Raw genomic sequence first — 17,646 nt, 5'->3', positions numbered from 1 at the left:
GCCTTTAACGGCCTGGGGCATTTCAGTGTACAGTTAATGAGATAGTTAAGTATAAATTAGATGTAGTAGCTGTCCAGGAAGTTAGGTGGCCAGGAGATGGGAATTGTAAAAATAAAAATTATACTTTTTTCTATGGTGGTACTGAAAATCATAATTTTGGAACAGGCTTTTTCATAAATAATAGAATTATCTCGGCTCTTAAAACAGTAGAATTTATTAATGATAGGATATGATATGCAGTTTTACAGGGTAGGTGGTGTAAAATTATTTTAATAAACATACATGCACCAACGGAAGATAAAGATGATAATACTAAAGATGATTTTTATACAGAGTTAGAACAGGTCTTTGATATATTTTCTCAGTATGATATGAAAATTCTGTTAGGTGACTGTAATGCACAGATTGGCAAAGAAGAGACATTTAAACCCACGATTGGTAAAGAAAGTCTTCATGAATTAAGTAATGATAATGGTATAAGATTGATTACTTTTGCAACCTCAAAGAATTTAATTGTAAAAAGTACCACTTTTAAACATAAAGATATCCATAAATATACCTGGTCTTCTCCAGATGGTAAAACTCATTATCAGATAGATCATATTCTCATTGATAAGAGAAGACATACTAGTATAATTGACGTTCGTACACATAGAGGTGCTGACTATGCCTGTGACCATTATTTAGTAATTGCTAAATTAAGAGAAAGACTCTCAGTGATAAATCATAAGCAACAAAATCTAAAAGTTCTAAAATTTGATACAGGAAAGTTTACTGATGAAAGAATTAAGAAAGATTACCAAATTAAACTGTCAAATAGATTTGATGTTTTGGAGGATTTAAATGATGATGAAAATATAAATGAAACAGACGTAAATAAGAATTGGGAGCGCATACGTAATGCAATAGAATCAGCAGCTAAAGAAAGTATAGGATACCATAAACCAAGAAAAAGTAAGCCATGGTTTGATAATGAATGTCATAATCTAATAGAAATAAGAAATCAGGCTAGACTTAGGTGGTTAAATAACTCTGATGATACAAATCTAAACAATTATAATTGAATAAAGCGAGAAGTTAACCGCACGTTTAGAAGTAAATAAAAGAGATTACTTGAAAAGCAAAATTAACGAAATTGCAACAAACAGCAAAAATAAAAGTATCAGAGATTTATATAAAGGTGTAAGTAGTTTAGAAAGGGGTGGCAATCTAAAGTAAACTTGATAAAAGATAAAGACGGTGATTTTCTAGCTGACCCAAGCGATATTCTAAATAGATGGGAGAACTACTTTAATGACCTTTTAAATGTCCATGTAGGAGATAAATCAGAAGTAAATAAAGTCCACACAGCAGAACCTTTAGTTCCAGAACCTAACTTGACTGAAGTTAAAGATGCTATTAAAAGGCTAAAGAATAACAAAGCACCTGGCATTGCTTTAATACCAGCTGAGTTAATTAAATATGGTGGAAATTCATTAATATGTCAAATTCACAAATTAATTTGTTTAATATGGAATAAAGAAGAAATCCCTCAACAGTGGAAAGAATCAATAATTGTTCCTGTGTTTAAAAAAGGTGATAAAATTAACTGCAATAATACCGTGGAATTTCTCTACTCTCAACAACATATAAAATATTATCTAACATTCTTTTAACAAGACTAACCCCATATGCTAATGAAATTATAGGTGATTATCAATGTGGATTTAAACGTAACAGATCAACTACAGATCAAATTTTTCCCATCAGACAGACACTTGGAAAAAAAATGGGAATATAATCAAAATGTCCGTCAGCTATTCATTGATTTTGAAAAAGCATATGATTCGGTCAAAAGAGATAAATTATATAATATATTAGTAGAGTTTGGAATTCCTAGGAAGCTTGTTAGTATGATAAAAATATGCACAAGTGAAACAGAGTAAAATTCGTGTGGGTATTAATATGTCTGACAAATTTACAACTCATGATGGGTTAAAACAAGGAGATGCATTACCTCCGTCGCTCTTTAATTTTACCTTAGAATATGCTGTTAGGAAGGTAAAAGAAACTAAAGAAGGACTAAAATTAAATGGTGTGACTCAGTTGTTAGCATATGCAGATGATGTAGACTTACTGGGGGATGATGTGAATACAATTAAGAATAATGCTAAAATATTTTTCAAAACTGCTAAAGAAATAGGTTTGGAAGTTAACACAGAGAAAACTATATGCTTACAGGCCGAAACCAAGTGTTAGGTAATAATCAAAATCTAATTATTGATAACAACTTGTTTGAACCAGTTTCCAAATTCAAATACTTAGGAGTAATATTAACAAATGAAAAGTATATTAAAGAGGAAATAAAAAGTAGGCTTAATTCAGGAAATGCATGTTACTTCTCTCTTCATAAACTTTTGTCTTCTCGTTTAATATCTAAGAAACTAAAAGTTAAAATATACAAAACAATAATTTTGCCTGTAGTATTATATGGATGTGAAACTTGGTCCCGTACATTGAAAGAGGAACATAAATTGAGAGTATTTGAAAATAAGATCCTTAGGAAAATATTTGGACCTAAAAGGGATGAGGAGACAGGTGAGTGGAAAAGGTTACATAATTTAGAACTACATGATTTGTATTCATGTCCAGATATTATTAGAATAATTAAATCAAGAAGACTTAGGTGGGCAGGCTATGTGGCACGAATGGGAGAGGAAAGAGGAGTTTACAGGATTCTTGTTGGGAAACCTGATGCTAAGAGACCTGTAGGAAGACCAAGACGAAGATGGAGGGACAACGTTGAGATGGACCTAAGGGAAACCTTTAGGGATGGAAAAGAGTATATAGAACTTGCTCAAGATAGGGAAAGATGGAAGGCCTGTGTTTCTGCACCATGATCCTTCGGGTTTAAGAAGGCTAGTGAGTTAGTTAGTTAGTTATATTTGTTTTGATATATTCCTTGGAACCAGTAGCGGCTTCTGCCTTTTCGCACGTCCACACCCAAATAAATCTGTAATGCAAAACATTATTATTATACTTATTTATTGAACTCTATCTCCTTTGTAACATCAAGTGTTCCAACGCCGCTCCACCAAGAGAGATGGTGGAGAAGCCTGCGATTAGTGATATCAACTCGCGTCGACTGAGCCGCGCTTGGGGCTTGAACGCAATGTTAGTTTCGCTCCCTATGACGCTGTTGAAGCAGTCGCGTAGAGGACGCTGATTGGGTCTTTTAGCTTGAGCGCCATGCGAGGGCTGGTTGCATCATTTAGGAAAGCCGTGAACGTATCGATTGGTGTGCGAGCAAATGTAGTGTTGCAAAACCATAACATTAGAGATCATGTGACAGAGTGTGACGAACATACATAATTGCAAATTCAGGGATTCTTTTTTTTTTTTTTTTTTTTTTTAAGGGAAATTTCGATGATATGTTGTCCCTCCGAATTGTGTCCCGTGCATGATAGGGGAAGAAAAAGGGGAAGGTGAGGAGGGCAACAGAAAGCGAGACGAGAGATTTATACATGCCTGATATTGCGTTTGCTTAGTGCATCTTGGCCAAAATAAACGGTCTCTGTGGCGCAGTAGCCGAATTATCAACCCACGCGAAGGGAGCGGACATCAATCAGCCAGCTGTTTTGCATTGTGTGTTTCTTTTATTGAGTTGCAAAATTGTTTAGCGCTATCAAAATCTCGTAACTCTTTCAGTGCAAACTGTTTGATTTCTTGATGAATAGGGAAACACTACATAGCGAAAGCAGAGACTTCATATTTAACATTGTTGATTTTTGGAGGGAAGTTAGCTACATATCCTGTAGCAACTGCAGCAATATATGTTTACGGCGAAAGTGAAGAAAACATTCTGAAGTACGAAGCAGGGCAGTGTGAACTGAGTGAGTACTGTAATTTTCTTTAAGATTTATTATTCTCTTGATTTCGCTTGATTTGCTTGCTTCGATTAGTCTGCCATTAGAAATAAACAACAGCTAGATAGATTACAATTGATTTGCTCATGTGGTAGTTGGATCGTTTTATTTGGTGTACGCCAATGTTATTATTCTCGTTATTCATTAATGTCAGCCTAGCGGAGGAGGAAATTTTTATGAAATATATTTTGCAAATCGACAATAGTATTGATATTGTAGATCCCTATTTCTATGTATTGAGTGATTTTGTAAGATTATTGAATGCTGAATATTGCATTGATATTGCATCGTTCTTCTCGTGATTGACTGGATAATTTCCGAAATATTTGAAATTTGTAAAAACATGAAATATAACTCTATAATATTCTCATTTTCAGTGAAAGTTAATCAAAATTTGGGTAACCAATATATTAAGCATCAATATGTGCTCAAGATCGGGTGCGAGTATTTGACAGGGGTAGTTACAAAACTTCTGGATTCGTGACTAAAATGCACACCAATAGAGGCAGGCCACGAGCCGCCACTGCCTGACACGAATTCAATGACGTAGGTTGTAGGTGAGTCCACGTTGTACCGTGAAACCAACTACAATCATAAGTGCAGAGAGAGTCAAAAAGTGCAGCGAAATAGACGGACCTACTGATCATCAGCTGTCGTGACTAAGATAATATCAGCAACAGGGTAAAACATTCCATTCTAACTTCCTGTTACATCCTTGGTCATTCCACGGTGAAGGACATAAAGAAATAATAATAACAAAAGAATAATGCTCATTATCAACAGCGGCAGAGGATATGAATACTATAAATGTTACGTGGTAACAACATGACAGAAAAAAATCTTTGCACTCAACACAATTGACGACCTTAGTGTGGTTCTCTCACAATGTGATAATGATGAGATTGGAAAGGGGGAGGGGTGCTTAAGAACGATAGGAAAAGCTAAGGATAGGATTATAAAAGGCCTTCTGCTACTAGGCAATCATGCAGTCTGGTTGATCTGGATCAGACTATCAACATTGATTACAAAGAGGGAGAGTCGACGGAAGATACAGGTAAATTGAACACGAGTCTTTCTTGATCAGGTCTGAATCATCAATGCTGAAACATATCAATTCTGAATGCATGTTAAATATGCTGCAGTGCTTGCCATTTTATGATAAGCACTTAACGTCTGTAAGTCTATTTTCACTACGATTAATCTTTGTTTAGCTTCTGTTCGATCAGCGTTACGGGCCTAATGTTGAAGGAATCAGGCTCAAGAGGGGCTAACACAAGCACACATATTATTATTTTTATTTACAACTAAATTATTTACCCTCACTGAACAATTTAACTTAAATGATAAAACTATTTCACTTGTAGTCTCCGGTTGTTACAAGCATAAAAACATATTTTGTTTGTTGTGACGTTTAAATAACGTCCTTATTCATTTTAAATAATAATAAAACAAACTGCTTACTTCACAGTTAAGTTGCTACATTCCAACAATGTAACATTGACAATATCCATTGTATAACTGATCCTTTCTTAAAGACTTCCTTATTATTTTATCAAATATATTGTGTTTTAATATCTGACACGACGCAAGGGACAATCTGTGTTGATTGCTGGCTCTCATGAACAGACGAAAAAATTTCCATAATTCATATTGTAATACGATCGCAATTAAGTATTTCTGTCCATAGTTTTTCTGATACTTTACGAAAATTTAACTACAAGAAATAGTACTTAGAAGATGTACTTATAAAAGAACAAAAATGTGCTCTAGGACCACCTGCAAAAAGAAAAGTAAACTATATTCAGTTTCGCAGTCCTTTCTCCTGTTCTAGCAACCGAGGTTTCTTGTATCGAGTCTTGGGAAGTATATTTTTTGGATGTTGTCTTCATCAATGTCATTTCATCGTCACGATTAGAATAATTCAGACAAAATAGCAACGCTAAATAACGAATATACACCAAAAATATAATTTTTGCTTTTTTTCTGACATTTTGACAGTGTACTCCGTGCCACCATTGCATTCAAGTAGCTTCTCAATTGTCCTCATGACGCTAACGCTGATATTTACATCTCCACATGGAATCAAACATGTATACATTTGTTCAAAAGGGCAGAGCTAGATACATGGGAATTCTTCAGACAAAACGCATCGCTGTTAAGCCTTGTTTCCATGTTATTAAAACCTTGAAATGAAAAAGGAAAACTTCTATAGTATAAAAAATATACGTACATAAAAACGTAACGTAAATTCTTATTGTGAATATTCGTCTGAAGAAGACCCTGTTAGAGGGTGAAAACGTAACGTTTCTATGTGTATTTTACATACTATAAAAGTTTGAATGGTCAGAATTTAAAGGTTTTATTTACAAAACATATAGTTTCTGATGTACAAAGAAATGTTTAAATAGTCAATAATAATATTATTGTTCTCCAGAACTAATTTGAATTAGTAATCGTGATATTTGATCATAGACACCAAAATAAGCTGCTCATATTTACTAGATTTAGCAAAAAAAAAAAACTACCAAATTTTTGTTTAGGCTTACCAAGAAGCTTCACCGAACGTGTATTGCAAACTCAGTTAGGTTTTATGCGTAAGTCTGTCTGGAATGTCTTTCTCAATTGGTTTCTTTGTCCATACAATAATACTGAACGACTCTCTATTGTTCATTAACTATTTATAGTCACATTCCCTCCTTTTTCACTTTAATTTTTCATTCATAACTAATATAATGTCTTTTTGATCACAATATCAACGCTCAGATTGAAGGAAGTGCAATCAGTTTTCATTCAGGAAATGCCATTCCAACGCATCGGTATCTAAAAGGACAACTAATTTGTTATATGACCGGAAATAATTCATGTTGCCAAGGACATCTTCCATATTTCTTTTCTGAACAGTTCGCAAATTTACATTGTCATTATACTTCCTATTTGGCTGACCGGAACTGAAGGCGATGATTACGCAATCATTATGGAAGAACGGAAGGTGACATGCATCACTGCGTGCATGTAAATATTCGATTTCCTTGAAAATTGGATTCTTTTTTCAAAACATTTGAAGGACAGCCGAGTAAATTAAGCCAAAAAGTTTGTTTCTCGTCCACTTTATACTCAGCTGGGATAAGCAAAATTGGACCAATAGTTTAAAGGGACATCCGAAATTCTGTAAGATGTACCTGACTGATCCCTGTGATTAAAAGGTGGCAACGTTTCACAATATAAGATATAGATTTTTTGAATTGATTTGAATTTTTCATATTCAGCGTCGCATTCCGATTCCTATTGCCTAAACCCGTTGGTCGATGAGGATGAATGGTGAATAGGTGGCACTGATGAAGCATCATTCGTCCGTTCTAAATCCGAGACTGGAACACAGGATCTTCTGTGACGATTACGTGAGTCGACCACTCAACCCTCTCGTCCACCTATGTGGCTCTCGTGACGTGTGTGCGCACTTCCTTTGATACATACATCTGTTATGAAACCATCAAGTGCATTTTGCTCCATTTCGATAGTTGGTAGGCAGTTATTGTGCTAATTTGTAGCTAAGGTGGTGAAAAGTTATGCAATTAACTCATATCGCATGACCCGGCCCATCTTAAAACTGATCAAAGTGTTCACATAGTCAACGTTGGTAATTCTATGATTTATAGCTACCCCGATTAGGTAGTGCTAACATCGTCGCCTTGTTATCAAGGAGTCCCTGGTTCGATACCAGGCTCAGTCACATAGTGGTTCGGCTATCACTTTAAACCGTTGATCCAGTCCCGATTAGCCTTTCTGTGCATAAAGAGGACTTAGAAACAAACTATAACAAACATATAATGTAGACCTTGTGCTAGAAAACCCAATGCATCGCTAAATTCTGAATGTTAAAATGTTTCATCTTGTGTGCAAGTTGTGTGCATTTTGGGGGAACGGGGATTATACAAGGAAACTTTCTCGGAATGTGTGACTTGTGGTTTTTAAACTAACCAAGATTGTATTGTTCTTGTTCTTGCAGATCTTCATCCAGCGCTAGTGAACATTGCCTCCAAGAGCGCTTTGCAGCGAATTCTTTCGCCGGTGAAAGAAGATGAAGATTGGACACATGGCGTGGACCAGCAAGGCATTGTTGCCGTTATTGTTTCTTGCAATTTCCAATTTCAAACAATCCCAGGAAAGCTTTGCTGAGGAGGCGGAACCTCTGCACAGAATGAGAAGAGTCAGCAACTATAAAATCGTGGACACTGATTGGGAGAAGTCTCTTCTGGATGGATCCACAGCTGACCAATGGATAGACGGTCTGACCACGGAGGAATGGTCGGATGATATCAAGCTCCACGAAAAATCAATTAGTGTGCGCTCTGCTTCAATGCGGGAGGTGAGCAGATGTGGTCAATAAATTTATTTATTTGCATGGTAGTAATGTGCAGTAGTGTGCGCAACATTTTAGAAGGGAGTATAACGTATACTGTTTTAAGTAACCAAAACTCGTTTATGAGTCCTTTCCTGCTTTTCAAGTTCATTTTTTTGCATTCCTGTCGTTGTATCTCCCGGTGTCCAATTACAGCGCAGAACGGTTAATTTGATCAAATCCCGTTTCCCTGCTGGCTGCTTTGGGGAGGTGGATTTTTAAAGTAGCCGCTTCTTGCCCAACTAAGAATAGTTATTTTTATCAATTCGATAGATAATCACAGAGATCATCAATAGACATCGAAAATTTTTGCAAGCTATTCCACAACTGTCTTTTATCCATATTCTTTTTACTTCGTGCAAAAAGATTTAAACCTTAGTCAATTTTCCCCTTACTTAAAACACCAAATCAATCAATCAATTAAACCAAACCCAATTACCACATCGGAGCATACAGTGAACTTGAAGAAACACAATTTTGACTGCGAGAAAGTCAGATTTTTTATATACACTTTTCGTTTGCCAATTGTGGTCAACCGATTTAGTTTCTGCGTCAGTTTAAGGGCCACCGTGATCTTGGATAGTGTTTCCAAACTACCGGTCTGTGTCCAGTATCGGGCCACAAAAGTTAATTAGATCCAGTGGTTGTTACCTATTTTAAACTCTATTTTATATTTGTTAACAAGACTAGACATATACCATGTGCCATTTAATTTATTAATATTTAATTTCAAGGATGTACATTAAGGTATACAGTTTTAAAAAATAGAAAGGGGTAAAATTTTTGACCAGGGATTGACTATTATGAAATAAATTTACCTCGCTGTGGTCTTTCAACGATTGACAACCACATTAGATGGCCAAAATGTGTCAAGACTTGCACAGCTTTAATTTATTTCTGTACTGTAAAGAGACACTCATATCTAAATTAAAATACAACTTTCGACGTGGAATTCATAACCAGACACAAGCAGTAGTTGCAAAAATACCGAATATTTCGAATGGAAGTGTTAACTTCCTATTTCAGTAGGTTTATTAAATACATCTATGTAGTATATAAACACTCGCATAACTAGAGTAGTTTTGTATGTATTTAGTACATAGAATATAATGGCATGATATAATTTTCATTGTTTGAATTTGACTAATGAACATGAAGGAAAGAAAGATAAAACAAAGAAAATAGTGCTACATCTTTTAACACACTTATCAATTCACCCTCTATGATACTGTTTAATCTCTAACTATATCTAAAACAGAAAATGTACTTGACATTTGTATTTAGCATAAGATATTTGTATTCCGGCTTTCAAGTTCTTCATGTATAATTTGACGTAATGTCTGGTAAACCTGTTCACGGAGGAACATGAAGAGTGCAGCCAAGTAATGTATTTTCATTGATTTGAAACACTTTATGGAAAGAAGACCATCCAACAAAACAAACTCTGCTTTCTTTTCAAAAGAGCCGGTTATTTCGACCATTTCCAAATTTATTTTGGACACTAAGAACTTCAGGAGTGTAGTGCACGTTGACCCAATAGGGTCTATGTGTGATTTTTTTGTTCTGCAGTATTCTTACATGTTTTCTGTGCGGAGTTTTTTTTTTTGTGGTATTGTATAATTTTGCGTTGAATCATAGTATATTGGAAAATTGTATACATATACTAACTCGATATTCTTTCTAACAGGATAATCCCATATTGAGATTAATAAAGACGTATGTGAACTATTTGAATTTTGCTAACGGACAAGAGGGCGCATATTCCTATGGTACAGTATTTTTACATTAATTATTCTTTCATTATATATATATATATATATATATATATATACGAGTTGTGTAACTTGGGACCAAACTTCGGAGTGTCAGAATCGAACATGGAGCTTAACTTTGGGGGGCAGAATCAATGAGTTTTCAACCCAATAAAAATATCATCTAGGACTATTGTTGAAAGCCAAAATATATTGTTACATTTGAGAAATTGTAAATATTACTGGATTCTCTGTTACTAAGGTTCCAGGATGTTAACAAAAGTACCAATAACTTATACATTTTTATAAACCTGAAAATTTTTGGTGCAAGTGCTCTCCTGCCCCAACCAAGATACGACTATGTGTAAACTTTCGAGATTTATGTTTGGATGTTCGTGTTTCAGCACATAAAATTCAATTTTCTACTAGTATACCAAACTAGTAAAAACTGCCAAACTTGCGAACCAGCACTGATTGTTTATTGTATATTGATTTGGTGTTTTAAGTCCACTTTCTGCACAGTAAGGCTAATCGGGACTGGACCTACAGTTTAAAGTGGGATCCGAACCACTTTGCCAAGTGTCCACCGGGTATCGTACCTGGAACCGTTGATTACAAGGCGACGACGCTACCACTGCGCAATCGAGGAGGCCTCCAGCACTGGGTGGAATATTTATTTATTTATTTGTGTTTCAATAAAAAAAGAAACACAAGGATTATTCTCGTGTAAGTTGTAAATGTTTTGTAAATATTGTGGATAAAATAGCTACACGATTTGAGGTTTGTAATCTTAGATTGCAGCGTCCTACCACGTAATCGCCACACTTGAATTAGGAGACGGCAAAAGTCTACCCATAAGTGCTAACTTCCTTAATTCAATCGGTGGACCCACGCAGTGTCGTTATATATGCCCTTTCCTCGGGCAAATATTTTGAAGAAATTTAAATCTTACGATTTATGAAAAATTGTAATGAAATATTCATTTAAAATTCAATAGAAAATATGATAGTAATAAGAGCCTCCGTTTCTTCTACACTTTAGTCACCAGCTCATCTTCTTCCCCTACCGCTTCTCTTCTTCGCTCAGATGAACACTTGTAGAGGCGATGGTTGTCGAAGTTTACTCGGTCGACGGGTTGCCTGGCCCTGGTGTGGAGACTCTAGGAAGCAACTCTAGCCTATAATGTTCGGGTACCTGCATAAGTTCAAAGCTGACGTTGAGCTCCCGAAGATATTTTTCTGCTGACTGAACCTCAATGTCGCCTTTGAATTTAGGAATGTGAGCGACATCCGCCATTCTGGGCATCTTAAAATCTGGCCTTCTTCTAGATGGCGATCCATCTGAAGTATCATCGTGTCGAGGCCTTTTTCTTCCACCAGCCTTCATTCTGTTGGCAGCGAATAGAGGTTCCTCAATTAACCTAGGCGGCTCATAAGGAGTGGAATCCTGAATAAAATCCCAATCCGGAGTAAAAGGGCTGGAATGAACATCTGGCTGAACATTCAATCTTTGGAACTGAACCGGAAGTTCTCTTACCCTCTGAACAAATGTTCCTGTCTGATCTTGCATTTCTCTTCGCAGAGATACTTCAAGCTTCCTTGTTTCTACCCTAAGAGAATTCACCTTTTCTTCAGCGGACTGCTCTACGTCCTTCCGCAGAGTTGAAGTTACTGACTCCATCACTTCCTTCTTTCAAGCTTCCTTGTTTCTACCCTAAGAGAATTCACCTTCTCTTCAGCGGCCTGCTCTACGTCCTTCCTCAGAGTTGAGGTTACTGACTCCATCACTTCCTTCTCTTCTTGCACGACTTTCTCGATGGATTCGGTCTTCTCTCCCAAATTTTGGACAGCTTTCTCAATGGACTCCACTGTAATCTCTACTTGTCCGCGCCACTGAGATAATGGTTTCAGTCTTTCTTGCAGTACCCCTTTTAATCTTTCCTCACCCTTTGCTACCTATTGCTGAGAAGTAATTTGGATACTTTCTACTCCGGCCTTAAGACCTTCTATGTCAGTACTCTGCTGGGCAAAGAAAGCTTGTAGTTCATTCCTACGCTTTTCTTCTTCTCCCTCTTTTTCTCTTCGTCTTTTGGCTTCTTCTTCCTCTTTCTTTCTTATTTCCACTTGGCTCTCAATTAAAGCTCGGAGAGTTTCAAAGTATTTTTCTCTTTTCTTACCAATTGGCTCTGGCACTGGAAATTGGTCCATGTTTAGTGCAGTCCACACACTTTCACTTTCACTGGACAGTCCCTTTATGATCGACAATGAACGGTTCTGTCGGACCCCACGTTATGGACGACAAAAATTTTGCAACGTCCTACCACGTAATCGCCACACTTCAGTTAAGAGGACGGCAAAAGTCTACCCATAAGTGCTAACTTCCTTAATTCAATCGGTGGACACAGACTCTAGATATCTCAGGGCTTGCTGGGTAAAACGTGAACAACAGCTTTATATATATATATTTATTATGAGCTTATCATAAGAAAGTCTGTTAGCACACTAGTCTTTAACCTTTTTCACTTACGTGCATTTACAATTACCCTACACGTGCATTCACCACTTCTGGACTCAAAGGGGGCAGGGATCATTCGATTTATTCCTCGCAGTGAGGCGCCAGGGGGTGTAGAGGGACCTAATTTTATTTAGTGCGCTGTTTGCGGCCGACGTCACGGACTCCCCAGTAAGACAAAGTAGTATGTGCGTGGTACCCCCAACCACAGCTGGGAACTGGCCGTAGCCAGCCTGCACCTCCGATAAGCGGACGCTGGGTAAAGGATTAAAGGATTCCGCGACACCCTCGGGGCTAGCTAGGAATCGGCAAGCCGACCGGTGTCTTCTGTACAAGGACGGCAGGTTAGGAAGGAGGTCCTGGTGCTCCCAGACAAGCCGGGCAGGTAGAATCTGGCATCTATCAGCAAAATAGATTAGACCAGGTAGTTGGGTTGCTACTAGGCTCTTCTTCTTCTTCTTTCTTCCTCCTTCCTTCCTTCTGGGATGGCTGCTAGGCTTCTGGCTGGATGGCCGGTTTTTCCCAGGATGTTTGCCAGTTGACATCCGGGAGCCAAGTGAGCTCCGTATTTTTTTGGGCTTAGGTTGTAGTCAGGATTTGTGTATCCCAGCATATTGTTTAGTTTGAACATTAACTGGAGTCGGAAATGAGTACAAAAATGTAAAAAGTATAAGTATTACATCAATAAGTACAAAGTCCTCATGCAACTATCGCATGATTAAGAAAATATACAATGTTCCCAAGAAATCCCAAAAAGGGGGACAACACAAGACAGAACAACATAAAACATATATATCACAAGAGCGCCGCCAACGTCCGAAGATGTTAGAAGCGTGCTTCTGAATCGGTCAAAGTTCGTAGATGTTGTAGTCCATCCACTAATAGCTGTAGCGCCCTGAAGGTATCGGGGTTCCATAGTTGACTGAGTAGCCGTCGGACGCTCCGAAGGACGTCTTAAGTCTTCCCGGGAGCGGGTGACGTCGAAGTAGTTACAGGAGGCGAAGAGCTCGCTGTGTGTCGGTGATTGGCTGACAGCTGGGAAGCTGCTCGTCGCTCTTTCAATGGAACTTCGGGCCCTTTTGACCGAAGAATGGAGTTGAAAGTGGCAGCAGGCGATGGTCGCTGCGTCGATGTATCCTCGGGCCCCTTTGACCGAGGAATGGAGTTGATTGGGGCAGAAGGCGATGGTTGTTCGTCTTTCTTCTGCCGTCGGACTTGTAATGGACGATCGTTTGGATGTTTTTGGCGATGCATCGAGTCGATTTCTCGAAACAAGGGACAACCCTTGTAATTGGCGGTATGTTGACCGGAACAATTGGCACATCGAGCTAATATTTGCGGAGAACTTTGTGGATAGTCCTTATTTAAATGTTCTCCCGCACATTTGACACAACGGGGTTTGGCCTCGCAGAAAGACTGCCCGTGGCCATATCTCTGACATTTATGGCATTGCAAGATTTCTTGTGGTCGGAGTCTTTCTACCCTAATGTGAAATTGGAGTAGGGTGTCCAGCTTCAATATTTCCGGGGCGGGACGATCCTTGCACCCGGGTCGAAGAACACTACGTCGGAGTTTGACGTACACGAGCGGGTAGAGGTGGCATTCCTTCTCCCAGTAGCCTGTATATGACGAAATCTTATTTGGCGAAGTATATTCTTGTTTTCTAAGACGTCGAACTTGTATGACATGAAAGCAGAGTTGCCGTAGAGCTTTTTGTATATCCGAGTCGGCGTGATCCGGGGGATATATCGAATAACCACCTTAAGTGTTTGATGTGCATCTGAACCAGAGGCGAACTGCAGGTGCTGCTCAAATTTGCCCTCAATAAGCGCTTGCCAAATCTTGTTTCTTACTTCCTGTGTCGAACAGGTAACTCTCAAGCAGTTCCTTTATAGGTAAATGTTAGCAGTCGACGAACCAGAAAACAAATCTTCTGTGCTATATCTGCACCGTTGGCGGTGTAGATCAAAATCTGTGCGGGTTTTTCCCATCGGCGAACAGGAACCGAAGTCGATTCAGGATTTCTTTTAGCATCTGAAGAGCGTGTCAAACATTTGGACGACGATTCAAGTGATTCCCTGCATCTCTTCTCCCGCAACATGGTGTACGTCGAACGACAATAGTTCTCTCTCTGGATCTTATACACGGGGTGGCGCATGGGCGGTGAAAATTCTAACTATAATTACTAACTAACTCTCTAGCCTTCGTAAACCCGAAAGTTCATGGCTGCAGCAACACAGGCCTTCCATCTGTCCCTATCCTGACCAAGATCTAAAAGGTAAAGGTAAAGTGTTCCCCTGTGCATAGCACCACGCCATGAAGGCGTATAGGGGGTGTGGTGGTAACGCCCCACACTTTCTTGATCCGGTCGTGAGTGGGGGTGATGTGATCATCACCCCTGACCAAGATCTATATACTCTTTTCCATCTCTACCAATTTCCTTTAGGTCCATCTCAACGTTGTCTCTCCATCTTCGTCTTGGCCTTCCTATAGGTCTCTTACCATCAGGTATCCCAACAAGAATCCTGTAAACTCCTCTTTCCTCTCCCATTCGTGCCACATGGCCTGCCCATCTAAGTCTTCTTGATTTAATTATTCTAATAATATCTGGACATGAATACAAATTATGTACTTCTAAATTATGTAACATTCTCCACTCACCTGTCTCCTCATCCCTTTCAGGTCCAAAGATTTTCCTAAGGATCTTATTTTCAAATACTCTCAATTTATGTTCCTGTTTCAATGTAAGGTACCAAGTTTGACACCCATATAATACTACAGGCAAAATTACTGTTTTGTAGATTTTAACTTTTAGTTTCTTAGATATTAAACGAGGAGACAAAAGTTTATGAAGAGAGAAGTAACATGCATTTCCTGAATTAAGCCTACTTTTTATTTCCTCTTTAATATAATTTTCATTTGTTAATATTACTCCTAAGTATTTGAATTTGGAAACTGGTTCAAACGAGTTGTTATCAATAATTAGATTTTGATGATTACCTTACACTTGGTTTTGGCTTGTAAGCATATATTTAGTTTTCTCTTTGTTAACTTCCAAACCTATCTCTTTAGCAGTTTTGAAAAATGTTTTAGCATTATTCTTAATTGTATTTATATCATCCCCTAATAAGTCTACTTCATCTGCATATGCTAATAACTGAGTCATACCATTTAATTTTAGTCCTTAGTTTTTTTTACCTTCCTAACAGCATATTATAAGGTAAAATTAAAGCGCGACGGAGATAATACATCTCCTTGTTTTAACCCATCATGAATTGTAAATTTGTCACAGACATTAATACCACACGAATTTTACTTTCTGCTTCACTGGTGATTACTTTTATCATACTAACAAGCTTCTTAGGTATTCCAAACTCGACAAATATATTATATAATTTATCTCTTTTGACCGAATCATATTGCTTTTTTTGAAATCAATGAATAGCTGATGGACATTTTGATTATATTCCCACTTTTTTTCAAGTGTCTGTCTTATGTAAAAAATGTGATCCGTAGTTGATCTGTTACGTTTAAATCCACATTGATAACCACCTATAATTTCATTAGCATATGTGGTTAGTCTTGTTAAAAGAATGTTAGATAATATTTTATACAAGTACGCGTTGCCAATTAATTTTTTTACATATTGCAAACTCCGCACTGAGAATTATCGTGATTTGACATTGAGAAAACACTAGTAAAAAAATCACTAGATGCACGTGCTACCATAACTAAAACTGTGTACATCCAGACAATACAATTAATAATGAGTCACGCAGAACTCTGCAATACTAAAATTAAACAGTTTAAATGACAATAATTGATAACGTTTACAGAATACAGAGTCCACGCAGGGTCTAATAATAAGTGAAGCTAATAAACGTAGAGGTGGATCCGTTAACGTTTACAGAATACATTTAAACTAAAAGCGTAGGCCTCGCAGGGACATTCCGCTTAACTCTATCATCCGAAATTAAAAAGAATATTGCGACAACGCAAGGTCTAATAATAATAAGTGAATGGCGACCACGCAGGGTCGTTACAAGATTATCATAATTACTTCAAATGAGAAAAAAAGTTTAACACAAGAAGGTTAACAGTGAAATCTGCAAAAGTATTGTGTTTCATTTAAACGAATTGATAGAGAATTCGCGATCTAGAGAGAATCTAATAGAGGAGGTTTAAGGGCCGGGCAACTCGGGTAACAGCCCGGGGCGTCACCCTCGGGGGCACCAAAAATGACGTCCCCCTTGAATAGCGCCAAAACTTTTTGTCTGATTACGTAAGCGTAGCTATGTATCTCTTAAGAAGTTGGATATGTGTAGACAAGAATTAATTGAAGTTACTGGTGCATAATACAATAATTATACTTCAAAGTCATGTAGCAATTTAAGGTAAGAGATTTTTCTCCTTTTGATATCATTATGTACGAATTAAACACATACCTATAATAAACTTCTTTTAAATAGTAACACGTGAGATATTATAAAAATAACTGTATTTTTAGTCATTATAACGATAAGTTTATAACGTTGTCCTTTTTTTCTTTGGAGGAAATAGGGAGCCAGGGTTGAAAGTCCGGGATGGAAGGGTGCAAAGGAAGGGATGCCAAAAATCCTCCTTCTTCTTCTTCCATTAGCATCACAACAATTTGTCATTCAAATCTTTCCTCTTCTTTGCCATTTCTTTCAAATTTCAAATTTTGAGAATCTTTAGATCCTCACATACATCTTCAATCTTCAAACCATCTCATCCAAGGTCTTCCGATTGGTCGTCTCCCCATAGATATCCATTCTAGTATGCATTTTATAGTTCTCGTGTTATCCATTCTTTGTATGTGGTCTAACCATTTAATTCTTTGGCTTTTAATATATCGTATAATGTCTGCTCCGTTAATGTATTATGTATGTATTATGTAACCACTGGTCTTATCATAGTAGGATATATCTTCATTTTTGTATTTCGTTTCAGAGGTTTCGATTTTAACAGGGATGTATTTGGTAATAGGCCTTATTACCTTTTTTTATTCTTTCGTCAATTTCAGATTGTATTTTATTATTTTCAATAAGTGTAGATCCAA

At 37.4% G+C, this 17,646-nt stretch overlaps 1 protein-coding gene across 1 annotated transcript in view; it reads left to right on the top strand.

Annotated features, from left to right (window-relative positions):
• Positions 1-4,833: 4,833 nt before the first annotated feature.
• The window catches only part of LOC145986693 (aminopeptidase N-like), a 69,388-nt gene continuing 56,575 nt past the window's right edge, over positions 4,834-17,646 (top strand). The window contains exons 1-3 of the mRNA XM_083121007.1: positions 4,834-4,959; positions 7,912-8,271; positions 9,992-10,073. Of these exons, the coding sequence (XP_082977133.1) occupies positions 7,984-8,271; positions 9,992-10,073 (370 nt within the window). The 5' untranslated portion in view covers positions 4,834-4,959; positions 7,912-7,983. The remainder of the gene's footprint in view (positions 4,960-7,911; positions 8,272-9,991; positions 10,074-17,646) is intronic.

This window comes from Lepisma saccharinum, chromosome 4 (genome assembly GCF_977018435.1).
Source record: "Lepisma saccharinum chromosome 4, izLepSacc3.1, whole genome shotgun sequence".
In the NCBI taxonomy this organism is placed as follows: domain Eukaryota; kingdom Metazoa; phylum Arthropoda; class Insecta; order Zygentoma; family Lepismatidae; genus Lepisma; species Lepisma saccharinum.
This window is presented reverse-complemented; position numbering and strand designations above follow the sequence as displayed.